Source organism: Antechinus flavipes, chromosome 5 (genome assembly GCF_016432865.1).
Source record: "Antechinus flavipes isolate AdamAnt ecotype Samford, QLD, Australia chromosome 5, AdamAnt_v2, whole genome shotgun sequence".
Lineage (NCBI taxonomy): Eukaryota > Metazoa > Chordata > Mammalia > Dasyuromorphia > Dasyuridae > Antechinus > Antechinus flavipes.
Window position 1 is genome coordinate 18,672,537 of NC_067402.1, and position 13,213 is coordinate 18,685,749.

The 13,213-nt window shown below is 48.6% G+C and overlaps 1 protein-coding gene across 3 annotated transcripts in view; it reads left to right on the plus strand.

Annotated features, from left to right (window-relative positions):
* The first annotated feature begins 745 nt into the window (after positions 1-745).
* PLEKHA8 (pleckstrin homology domain containing A8) overlaps positions 746-13,213 on the plus strand; it is a 50,424-nt gene continuing 37,956 nt past the window's right edge. For 2 of the 3 annotated variants that reach the window (XM_052000421.1, XM_052000422.1), the window contains exon 1: positions 748-1,318. In XM_052000421.1, the coding sequence (XP_051856381.1) occupies positions 1,279-1,318 (40 nt within the window). In that variant the 5' untranslated portion in view covers positions 748-1,278. Of the gene's footprint in view, positions 1,319-13,213 lie in introns of all 3 variants that reach the window. The other variant, XM_052000423.1, reaches the window with a different exon arrangement.

Consider the following 13,213-nt stretch of genomic DNA (forward strand, 5'->3'; position numbering starts at 1 on the left):
ACTTTTCGGGGGAGATCACTAAGGTTAAGGGCCTAGTCCAAGCTCACTGAAACGGGAAAATTGGAAATAGTGAAGTCCAGGTCCCTCTGCCCATAAAGGCAACAAACACTCTTCTTCTTAGCCCCGGGACTACTAGTTTTCTCCCGGATTAGGTTTTTTGTTTTGCAAATGGAGCAGCTGAGATTCTCTCAGGTTCACCCCGCTTTCCCCCATTCACGGAATTCCCTTTAGTGGGGACCCCAGGAGCGAGGGGGGCATCCCAGCTCTGCTATTGCGTGTAAATGGGCCACGTCCTGAGGTCTCAAGATACTCGTCTATAAAACGGGGGCTTAGCTCGGAGGGTCTCTCCCTACTCAATTTCCAAGAGCTCGGGGGATGAATTCTGAAGATCACAGCGTCGGAGACCCTAAGTGGGTGTGGCCACGAACGTGGAGCCGGCCCCCCGGCTCGCAGAGTTTGGTAGAGATTATCTTTAAATGCCGTTTGCTGTCGGCAAGATCAGCATCTTTAGAGCTCCCCGCAAAGGGGCCGCCCAGAGGAGACTAAGCGGGAGCCCATTTCTCAGGTGAGCAAGCTGGCGCGCCTGCTTTTTCCCCGGACAGTGCCGGGAGAATCGCTCGCCTCGCGGAGGTTGGAAAAGGCCGTCCCTCCGGGACTGGCCCCCTCCTCCCACAGGTTGCGTGGGAACGAAAACCCGAAGTGGATCTCGCGGCTCCGGGTTGCGACGCCCGGACGGATGGCAGCACTGGGCATGTGCGAGCGTGCTCAGTCCTGAGCCGGCCTCCCGAGGTTGCGGATAGCCGGCCGGCGGCGACGGCAGCGGCTGGAGCTGGAGCCGGAGCCGGAGTTGGAGCTGGAGCCGGAGTCGGAGCCTGGATCGTAGCTGCTGCCGCTGCTGAAGCTGCTGCGGCGCCGCAGGCGGCTGGGCTAGCCCGGGAACTCGCTACACTTTTGGAACGTTGATACATTGTCTCGCGCGCGGCGCGCGCTCATTGGCCGCCGGGCTCGGCCACGCGCTGTTCCGATTTGCCCCGCGGCCCGCCGGGCTCGGAGCGTTCGGGAGGCAGCCCGGGCAGCTCGGCGGCCCCGGCCCGGCTCCAGCTCCGTCCTGACCAGCGCCCTCCTCGCCGTGCGGGCCGCTCCGGGCGGGCGATGGCCCTGCGGCCTCTCGGGAGTCCCTGTGGCCTGAGGCAGCGGCGGCGGCAGCGGCTGCTGCGGGGCGCCTGAGAGCGGCGGCGGCGGCGGCGGCGGGTGGATGGGCCCTGGGAGCCCGGCACCATGGAGGGGGTGCTCTACAAGTGGACTAACTACCTGAGCGGTGAGTGGAGAGCCCCCCACGATGGGGGGCGGCGCGGGGCTTCTCGTGACGTCGACAGACGAAGGCCGGATGAGCCGAGCCTGGGCTGGCGGGGCTGCGGGGACCCGCGGGTCGAAGCAAGCCCCGGCTCTTACGGGTGGGGAAACTGAGGCTCGGGCGCGAGAAGGGGTTTGTGCCAGGTCGGGGACCTTGGGAGCTGGGTCCCCTGATCATGAGAGTCTCATACACAGAAAACGTAGGGGTTACACAGTCATAGAGTCATTGATTTAGGGCCGGAAGGAGCCTCGCAAGGCGGCGTCTGATCATTGAGCCTTAAGCTTCGGTCTGTAAGGGACCTGAGGGCTTCTGTGTCCAGCTCCTTCCGCTTATGAATGAGAAACGTGGGCGCCGACAGGTCAGGTGACTCTCTTCCCCTTATCCTTAGTTGAGGCTCCCGCAGGAGCTTAGGGCTAGCCCGGGATGACTCAGGTAGCCAGTTTCACTAGGTAAGGAAGTGAGCTGGCCAAGGTCACGCCGGTAGACGGTGGGAGTGCCCGGATTCCCGGGCCAGGACCTAGCAGCCTACTCCCTCTTGTTTAGTACAGATGAGGAAACCAAGGCCCTGAACTTGCCTTGCTCAAGGTCACGTAGCTAGTAAGTGGCAGAGTCGGGATTAGAACTCAGTCCCTGACTCCAAACCCCGGTCCCGCCTTCTGCGATATTGTGGTCACTAGGATTAGAGGTCACAGTTTTTGTGATTCAGCCTGACTTCCGCATCCACATTAGTATCCCGGGGCCCTAAATAAATGTTGGAACCCTTCCTGTCTGGCTCCATCACCCACAGTGTGTTGGGGTGCCCGCAAGCCCTCTCTCCTCCCGGATTAGCCTCAGTGAGCCTTCCAATCCCTCGGGCTTTTCCCCTTCCTGGTCTCCCGGCCTAGAAAAACTTTGAATTAGGAGAGCAAGAGATAATTTACCTCTCAGATCTCTGGAGAAAGAAGGAATTTATGACCAAAGAAGTAGAGAACATTATGAAATGCAAAATGGACAACTTTGGTTACATTCACTTAGAAAAAACCTTGAGCAGCAATGGGGTTTTGTTGGCTGCATTTCATTCTGGTCTCCAGTGTCCAAGGGAGAGAGGCAGCCGGGGCGGCCCCTCGGAGCGCTGGTTCCCCAGGGATGGGCTCCCCACATTCCTTCCTCGTGAATGGGATCTGGTTCTCCTTGCTCCAGGCCACCCTGGGAGTCCCCGCCAACAATCTTGGTTTAATTGTTGCCTGGGTGTGATTCCCCAAGCTGGTCAAGTTGCCCCCACTACAACACTCCTCCTTCCCGGTCTGCTTTTAACAGACATGACCCCTCCCAACTTTGGCAATTTTTTTTTGCCATTTTAAAATAGTGCTAGGAAGATCTGGAGCTGGGGAAGTGACTTACCCATTGTCCTAGAAGGAGTAAGTGACAGAACCGGGATCTGAAGCCAGCTCCCCTCAGTGCTGAGCTCTTTTCACCAAGCCACACTGGGGCAGAAACCAGCGCCAGGGAGGGCAAGTGATTCGACCAGGGTGTCCCAGAGCTGGGATTTGAACTCAGAACCTTTGGCTTCAGACCTGGAGTTCTTTCTCCTGCAACGGGACATTTTAGGGATGTTGATTTTTATTAGGATTTCTTGGAGGGAACTTTGACTGTTTCCAGGACAATTTGCCAAGATTTAAAATTCAGTGAAACTCGATTTTAATTGTGGTTGTTAGGAAAGCTGCGTATCTCAGGGCCTGTCCAGCAGGCAGGAAGAAGCACAGTGTGATTTCCCCAGGTACAGCAAGAAAGTTCGAAATGCTTGGGTGCACCCAGGGATTGTTTGGCAGTAGCAGCAGCACCGGGAGTGCTGGGGTCCCAGTTGGCTGTAATTGTTGAAGGATTATCTTAGAGACCAGGCCCCCGAGCCCCAGCCTCACCTGTAGAATGGTGCCTTCTGGGCCTGAAGGCAGGGGCTTGGACAAAGTGGTCGTTGGATAACTCCAGAGTCTGATTCTTGTGCTACTGAGTGGGATGACAAAGGCTTATCCTGCCCCTTCTCTTCCCCCTTCACTCTTTTCTTCTCCCCCACCCCAGCCTTTCCCTTCTTTTCCCTCTCTTCTTCCCTCTTTTTTTCTTCTCCCCTTCCTCCTCCTCATTTCCTAGTTTCTCCTTTCTCTCTCTCTTTTTCTGCTTGAGAGCTGGGGCTGTTTGGGTTTTGTGCCTCGAACTCCCTGGGCTTTCCTAGCATGTCCCTGACACAGGGAGATGCTGAAAAACTGGGTGAATTGAACGTCGTCGTCCCCCTCTTTTGTGGGTGCTCTGTGCTGGCCGCCCCCCTCCCCCCTCCCGGCCAGGAGCAGATTGAACGGCTTCATGGGATTGTATATAAGTTCTTCATTGAATGGCGAAGCTTGCCGGTAATAAGGTCCTTATTCAGATTTCTTGCCACAAGGATTTTCTATCTTTGGGTAAGGGAGATGCTAAAATCCCAAAGCTTTTTCCTTTCTACATCTACAAGTTTGAAGATGTCTCATTTTTTTTTTTTTATGTTTAAGTTGCCTATAAGGAAAAGCAATAGTAAGTAATAATAATAATTAGTAGTTACATAATAATTAGTGTGTGCCAAGCTCTGTGCTAAATGCCTTGTGATTATGATATCATCTGATCCTTGCGACAGCTCTGGGAGGTAGGTGCTCTTACTGTCCCCATTTTACAGATGGGGACATTGAGACAGCGGTGAGCATTCTGTCCAGGGACTCCCAGCTGCTAGAGGCCGGAGACACGACTGCCTTCACCCTCTTATTTTACAAATGAGGAAGTAGAGACCCAGGGCTGAAAGCAGAATGTGATCCTGGGCCCTCATCCTGCCCAGGCAGCCTTCCCGCCCCAGTTCTGCCGGAGGCTGAGCATTGACGCTGGCTAAGGCTTGTGTCCAGGGTGGCCGGGGCTGTACCGGAGGCATTTCGTTCCCAAAAGGAGAACAGCGGATTTGCGATGGCTGCTGGAGGAACCTGAGGCCTCCCCGTCATCCCTCCACCGCTCCTCCTCTTCCCTTCTGTCTCATGTGAATCATGGAAAGCGTTTGTTCCCCTCCCTGGGTCTCCGCTGTCCCCAAGTGATACCGGCTGTCCCGCTGGCGGGGTGGTGGGTGTTGTCTGCGGGCGGTGCCAGCCGGGCGGCCTGAAGGAGCACCTGTCTCCAGAAGGCTCCCTGGAGCCGCTGTCATGTGGCACCCCCCCCCCCCATTTTACTATTTACAGAAAGAGTAAAAGAGCTGACTTAGGAAGGCTGAGGGGGAGAAGCTGCTTGGGGGGGAGCCTGCTCCCCATCTCCCTGCGCTGCTGAATTCTCGCCCAGATTTGTCCAGGCTGAGCTGCTGTGGAAGGGTTGTTTGCCATCCTCAATATTTAGGTCCTTGCTCTCCTGGCGGGGTCAGCATGGACGTGTGGAGCTCGGTGGCCATCAAGGTCACCCCCTCATTTTACAGATGGGGAAACTGAGGCAGGGCCCTCTGGCGGCTTGCTGAAGACCAGGTAGATAATAATTGTTTGAGACAAGATTTGAACTCGGGTCTTCTTGACTCAGGGCGAACAGCCCCCACTTAACAAACGAGCAGAGCAGAATTTCCTGGCCTTCTGCTTTGTGAGCCCATCTCCCCTCCACAGCCGATGAGGGGCGGGCTTTATCTTCAGGCCTCTGCCAGTACTGTTAGTCCTTGTGTTGATGGATCTTTATGTGATTATCATCGTTTCTCCATCTTCCTCGGAAACGCCTTCACCCTCTTGGGACACTCCTCAGGAGCCTCCGGGTCTAGCATGAGCACCTACTGTATGCCCTCTGCAGGGAGTGAAATAAAAGGGATGACTCCATCCTGCCCCAAGGTCTTGCATTCTACTGGTGAACACACTGATCTGGACGCCAGCACTGAGTGTATGAGAGGAAACTCTCCCCCAAGGCAGGTCAGCCCCTTCTCCAAAACGTCTCCAGTCCTACAGTGTTGTCTAGCACCCCCACGCTGCTCCCTGCCCACTCTCCATGTTGCCTCCTCGTCCGGCTTCTCTTGGTTCAGATCTCATCTTGAACCTTCACTGATGTGCCTCAGTTTCCTCCTCTGTAAAATGAGGGATTTATCCTCCTCCCCCTCCCCGCCCCGAATAAATATTCAAATAAGTCTCCAGAGTGATTGCACAAGAAATTCTGCCTTCATGCTATTTCTCAGGATGTCAGAGTTGAATAAGTGTCTCAGAAATCATCACTCCAACCATTACCTGAAAAGGAGTCACCACCACCTGGCAGGTACCCGGGAGGGAGGCTCAGGTGGCCCCTTTGGGGTCCTGCCCCCTGGAGACCAGCCAGAGGAAAGCTCCTTTGCTGTACTGAATCTGCCCGTCCTGACCCCACCCTCTCCCCTGGTCTTCCCCAGCTCAAACATCCCCATTTCTTTCAATCGCTTCTCCTATAGCACAGACCCCAGGCATTTTAGAATCTTGGTGCCCACCTCTGGACCCCTTGTCTCTCTTTTTTTCCAAATATATTCAAAGATAGTTTTCAGCATTCACTTTCTTTTTATAGCTTTTTATTTACAAGTTACATGCCTAGTAATTTTTCAGCATTGACACTTGCAAGACTTTTTGTTCCAATTTTTCCCCTCCTTTCCCCCTCCCTCCCCCCGATGGCAGGTTGACCAATACATATTAAATATGTTGAAGTCTAAGTTAAATACAATATATGTCTACATGTCCCAACAGTTATTTTGCTGCACAAAAAGAGTCGGACTCTGAAATAGTGTATGAGTAGCCTGTGAAGGAAATCCAAAATGCAGGCGGACAAAAATAGAGGGATTGGGAATTCTATGTAGTGGTTCATAGTCATCTCCCAGAGTTCTTTCTCTGGGTGTAGCTGGTTCAGTTCATTCCTGCTCCATTGGAACTGATTTGGTTCATCTCATTGCTGAGGATGGCCACGTCCATCAGAATTGATCATCATATAGTATTGTTGTTGAAGTATAGAATGATCTCCTGGCCCTGCTCATTTCCAGTTTCCAGTTTCAGCATTCACTCTTGAAAAACTTTGTGTTCCTCTCAGATAAGATGACAGGAAAAGACAAGGATGAATGTTGGAGGGGATATGAGAAAATTGGGATATTGATGCATTATTGGTGGAATTGTGAACGAATCCAGCCATTCTGGAGAACAATTTGGAACTATGCTCAAAGGGCTATCAAACTGTGCATACCCTTTGATCCAGCAGTGTTTCTACTGGGCTTATACCCCAAAGAGATACTAAAGAAGGGAAGGGACCTGTATGTGCCAAAATGTTTGTGGTGGCCCTGTTTGTAGTGGCTAGAAGCTGGAAAATGAATGGATGCCCATCAATTGGAGAATGGCTCAGTAAATTGTGGTATATGAATGTTATGGAATATTATTGTTCTGTGAGGAATGACCAGCGGGATGAATACAGAGAGGCTTGGAGAGACTTACATGAACTGATGCTGAGGGAAGTGATAGGACCAGGAGATCATTGTACACAGTAACAACAACGTTACATCATGATCCACTGTGATGGGCGTGGCTCTCCTCCACTGATGCCAGTTCCTGTGGCGGCCTCTGAAAGGGCAAACTTGAATCTGGGCCAGGAGGGTGCTTGTAGTTAACCACCTACTGGGTGGGGATGGTGGTTCTCTAAGCACATACGTGATGTAAGGTGATGATGTGGTCAGTGTTGTTGGCGACTACTTGGGCTGATGTGGGGATGTGATGTTCTACAGCTGTGCCCGCGTGCTGTGGTGCCGTAGTTGTGCTGGGTACTTAAGGCAGTCCCAGGGACAGAGGGCTCTCTCGGCCGCGACGATCTCAGTCACAGAGAAGGCTTCAGGCTCTAGAGGCCAGACTCCATCTTTGACCAGCCACGTGGCGGCTCTCCTGCCTCCTTCACTTCACTCCCCACCAAGCCCAAGGCCTTGGGCTGATCCCGAGGCCCACCAGAGAGCCAGCCCAGACATTACAAGTTCCAATGATCTTGTGAAGGAGAGAGCCATCTACACCCAGAGAGAGGACCGTGGGACCCGAGTGTCCCACAGAACATTCTCGCCCTCTTTGTTGTTGTTCGCTCGCATTTTGTTTTCTTACTTATTTTCTTTCTTTTTTTGATCTGATTTCTCTTGTGCAGCAAGAGGATTGTATAAATAGGTTTATACATATTGGGTTTAACATATATTTTAACATGTTTAACATAGATTGGATTGCTTTCCATCTGGGGAGGGGGTGGAGGGAAGAGGGGAAAATCTGAAACACAAGGCTATGCAAGGGTCAGTGTTAGCAAATTATCTGTGTATATATTTTAAAAATAAAAAGCTTTATAAAAATAAATAAATGAAGTATTTGTTTCTGATTTTTAAAAAGAAAAGAAAAGAAAAACTTTGTGTTCAAGATTTTTCTCCCTCCTTCCTCACCTCCCCTGGCAGCAAGTAATCCAATATAAGTTAAACATGTGCAATTGTTCTGTACCTATTTCCACAATTGTCATGCTACACACCAAAAAAAATCAGATCCAAAAGGAAAACCATGAAAAAGAAACAAACAAACAACAGCAAAAAAGGTGGAAATACTACATTGTGGTTCATCCCATATCTCTATGGGATACAGGCCCAGTAGAAACACTGCTGGATCAAAGGGATACTGTGTGTAGCTCCAAATTACTCTCCAAAATGGTTGGATCAGTTCATAATTCCACCCGTAGCTGTCTCTCTGGGTGCAGAAAACTTTCTTCATCACAAGGCCATTGGAACTGGCCTGAATCACCTCGTTGTTGAGAAGAACCACATCCATCACAGTGGATCATCACATAATCTTGTTGCTGTGTACAATGTTCTCTTGGTTATACTTACCTACTTACTTTACATCAGTTCATGTAAGTCTTTCCAGGCTTTTCTGAAATCAGCTTGCTCATCATTTCTTATATAACAGTAATGTTCCATAACAGTCATATGCCATAACTTATTCAGCCGTTCTCCAACTGATGGGCAGCCACCCAGTTTCCAATTTCTAGCCGCTACAGAAAGGGCTGCTACAAACATTTTTGGCCCATGAGGGTCTCTTTCCCTCCTTTAAGATCTCTTTGGGATACAGGCCCAGTAGAAACACTGCTGGATCAAAAGGATACTGTGTGTAGCTCCAAATTACTTTTCAAAATGGTTGGATCAGTTCATAATTCCACCAAAAATGTATTGGTGTCAATTTTCTCACATCCCCTCCAACAGTGGTCATTATCTTTTCTTATCATCTTAACTAATCTGAGAGGTGTAACGTGGTACCTCAAGAGTTGTTTCCTTTGTCTTTTAAAAAATAAATATCCAGCAATTTCAAATGCAGAAATTCTCCCTCCCTTTTTTATTGTTTTTTGGAGGTGATTGGAATATTTTAAGAAATCTTTTAAAATATAATTTAGCTTCTGAAAAGTAGGGACAAATCTCTCCTATTTCTCTCCTTTTGAATTTTTCTTCTTGTACTGTATATATTTCTTGATTCTGCTGTTGCTGTTGCTGCTATTACATAATTATTAATTACATATGATGATATTTGTGTAATAATTTATAATATAGTAAACAATAAGATAATATGATATTGTAATTGGCTGTCTTTACTCTGGGCTGCTTCATACACATCTCCCCATCTTTCTCTCTTTTTCATATTCTTCATTGTTCTTGATTCAGGAAATGTTTCATTGCAATCCTTCACTATGTCACATTCAGCTGTTTCTGAATCACAGACCACAAAGATTATTTTGAGTCAGGTTTGCTGCTGTGGATGCTGCTTCTCAGAATATTGCAGTCAGCCTTTTCTTTTCTGCCAGTAGTGTCCATAGGCTGATCCCCAGTGATCCCACTGCTAAGGGCAAAGGTCATGACAGTTTTCTGGCCCAGAGTAGTTAGTGGCTCTCTCAAAGCCACACAGCTGCTTCCAGACAGATCTGAGCCTCCCACTATGACATTGGGACATAAGAGCCAAAAAAACATCGATCAATATAAGCATATGCTACATCCATAGGAGCTTGTCCAGAATAGGGGACGTTAAACTGGTCAGGCACATAGTAGGTACTTCACAAATGTTTACTCACTGATTGTTTTCACTTCTAGAGACCAAGCTGGAGCTCATTCAGAGGAGGGAAACCGGAAGGAGAAGTCATGCCATGTGGTTTGGGGTTGAGGGTGACCAGAGGCTGTCTGTCCTGGAGAAGACAGGACTTAAAGGGCAGAGGGCAGAGAGGGAGACTGTGATAACCACCCTTGGGTATTTGAAGGATTGTCACCTGGAAAAAAGAACAGACTAGGTCAGCTTGGTCCCAGAGAGCAGAGCCAGGTCCTGTGGGTGAAAGTTACCAGGAGGCAGGACAACACTGACCCAGAGTGGGGCAGGGCCTCCAGGAGTGGATCTTGTCCAGGGCTTCCTGTTTAGGCAAGCATTGAATTCTTGGGCTTCTGGAATTCCCCCCAGGGACACTCAGTGGGACTGACTCCTCTGGGGCGGCCTTGGCCCTTTTCTAGGCAGAGGAGGGGCTTGTAAGTAATGCAGAGAGCTAACTGGGGTTAGAGCTCTGGTCCTCCTGGGCCAAAGATTAAGCTCTATTAGAAATGGAGAGAAATGTCCTTAGCAGAGATTTTAGAGATGGCGTGTCTACTACAGCACAGAAGAAAGAGCCCATGATTTAGAATCAGACGGCCTGGGTAAGGCCCTACGAAAGATGGCAGGGGTCGAGGCAAGAAAAGGAAGGAGAGCGTTGATAGCTTGGGTGGTCTTCTCTGGGAGGGGGTAGCAAGCTCTGCTTTAAAGCTAGGGATTTATGAGATTAAAAATAAGGAAGGAGAGTGCTTCTGGCGGGGGGGGGGTCTACTTCTGTACAAAAGAAAAGATGGACAGTGAGGGATGGCGACAGCTTTGGGGAAATGTAGATGTCACAGGGAGTAATAAAAGTCAGTCTTCAAATCAGGTCGGACTCAGATTGTGAAAGGTGTTGGACTTCCAAAATAAATGAGTTTGTGTCATATAGTCCAGGCAATGGAGAACCCCAAATGTTCTGGAGAAGGGAAGTGACGTGGGCAGCTCTGTGCTCAGGAATATCATTTTGGCAGCTGAGTAGGGAATGGATTGAAGAAACTTGAGTCTAGGAGATTAATTAGAAGCCTTTTCTTCGTCCAAGCAAGAGATGATGAGGGTCTGAATTGAAGTAGATGCCAAGGTCATCTGGCAAAGGCAGAATTCAAACCCAGGACCTCTAGCTCCAAACCCCCACTACTGGGCTTCCATTTGCAGTTCTCAAGAGTAGGGGCCAGGGTTCACAGTTTGATCTGTCACTAGTTAAGGAGGAAAGAGAATGCAATCTTGCTAAATAGGGTACAGCATCTGATAAGGGTATGTTGGGACTGCACGAGGGTTGAAAAGGAGGAAGGGAAAGAATAGCATTCTTGAGACAACACTGGGGATGACTCAGAAAAGAGCTTTTCTAAGAGAGAAAAACCAACACTTTGAATTAGAAATCATCATTAGAATGTGATAGTGACTTATCTAGAAAGAGACAGAGTGAAACAATTTGGTTGGTTTGCGATGGTTGTATTTCAAGAAATCGTAAAAGAAAACTTCCTAGATCTCTTAGAACCAGAGAGCAAAGTGGAAAAGAGCAAATTTGCCAGTCACTTTCTGAAAGAAACCCCCAAATGAAAATTCCCAGGAACATTATAGCCAAAAATCCAATTTCCACATAAAAAGAATATTGTAAGCAGCCAGAAAGAATCCAAGCCACAATCGAGATCATACAAGATTTGGCAACCTTCACATCAAAGGAGCGGAGAGCTTAGAAAGTAAAGGATGTATTACAACCAAGAATAGCTTACTTATAAAAACAATAAGAAAAACAAACAACAGAACTACTAAAATACTAGAGCAAGGAAAACGGCACTTGAAATAGACTTCCAAGTATTCCTGATGAAAACACAGAAACATTAAAAAAAAAAAAGGAATTAAGCAAAGATAAACTGCTTACATTCATATAGAGAGATCATACATATGTCTGCTTTAAATGCTGTCATCAGAGATCATAGAAAGTTCATTTGAACAAAAAGCCTGATAGAAGGATGGAAAGGGAAAAGAAAAGGAGGGAGGTAAGGAAGATTAGGGAAGATTATCTCACTTAATCTGTGCAAGTTGAACATTATACAGACAAGAAAGAAGGGATATGGGAGAGCGGGTGATACTGAATCTTTCATCTTAACTGATCAAAGGTGGGAATATACACACGCAGAGTTGGTTACAGAAACATTTCACCCAGGAGGGGTGAAGAGACAGGGGGGAATTAGAAGGATAAATTGAGGGAATGCTCAAGTCTTCAGAAAAATTCAGCTAAGAATACACACAAATTTTTATAGCCACTGTTTTTTGTGGGTATGTTGGCAAAGAGTTGAAAATTGAAGGGCTTGGTCATAAATTGGGGAATGGCTGAACAAGTTATAGTCTAGGAATGTGATGGAATACTGTTGTGCTACAAAAAACGATGAAGGGGATGTCTGTGAAAGCTTTGGGAAGACTTGTATGAACTGGCACAAAACTGCTATACAAAGTGAGCAGAACCAGGAAAACAAATTACACTGTAACAACAAAACTGCAACAACAGCTTTAAAACACTCAGAACTCTTGTCTGTGTGATAATTAAGCCAAAGTCCACAAGATTCTTGTTGGGACACGTTACCTGTCTCCTGCTAGCGGTAAAGGGCTCAGAGTATAGATTGAGACCTCTTTTTTTGGAGATGGCAACTTGTTTGCTTGTTTGACTGTAAAGGGTTTTGTTTTTCTCTTTTGCAGTAGAGCAGAGGAGAAGGTAGGAGAAAGAGGAGGCTGCTTTTTATTGATTTTTAAAAAGGAGAAATGTTGTATTAATGACTGAGACTTTAGAAAAAGTAAATGGGTTCTGGAACATAGTCTGGGAGCAGCTCTCTAGGGGCATATGTAGATAGGGTTGGTTAGGAGGGGGTGAGACTGCTAAAACTTACTCAGGTGCAAGCGGGACACCAAGCTTTCATGATAAGAAAAGGTACAAGTTTCCTGGTCTCTTTAACTTTCACTCCCAGCTTGGTAAATATTTAAGCAACAACATAAACAACTTTCAGCAAACAATAAGCATGGTGATAAGCATTGGGATAATTTAGTCGTTCATACTTTTTCCCTACCAGTGATGCTTTCCCATCTATCCATCTGAATTCTCCCCATCCTCACCCTAATCAAGACCCACCGGCTTGGTGAATGGCAAGAGAAATGCCTCTGGGCAGCGGCGAAGCTGCCTTTTAGAGGGGGATTCTGCTTAGAGATTCAAAGGTGACTAGCCTACGTTATAAGTATCTTCCATCCTTGGCAGCTTGGTCAGGGCTTGGAGCTTCCCTCCTCCCCTTGGTCTTTTCTTCACGGCCAGACTGCGGGACGGTCAAGGCTGGGACGTCAGTTCTGACTTCCCCGGAGCAAGAGGAAGGTGGCCCAAGGACAGACCCTCCGCGTTTCATCTCTTGTGTCCCGGCCACAGAACTTGAACCTCCAACCAGGAAGCAGGCTCACGGTCCCCCGGCCCTCGCCCTCTGCCAGTTTCCCCGTAGGAGTCATCGTTGCCATCCGGGCAGTGCCAGCCACTGGTAAGCGGACGCGGTGTCCTGATGCCCGTCGGTAGCGCCCATCCTTCCTGCATTCAAGTCCGGCCGAGGCTTCTTGCTACTCCTCTATCTGTTTCCCGAAACTCTGGCAGTGAAGTGGTTAATTAGACTTTTCTAGGTCACTGAGTCCATGTATCCAGAATACCGTAGTAACGTCCGTGGGGCTCCCACCAGCCCCCGTCTGGAAAGAGCCAATTCTGAAGCTGAAGGTT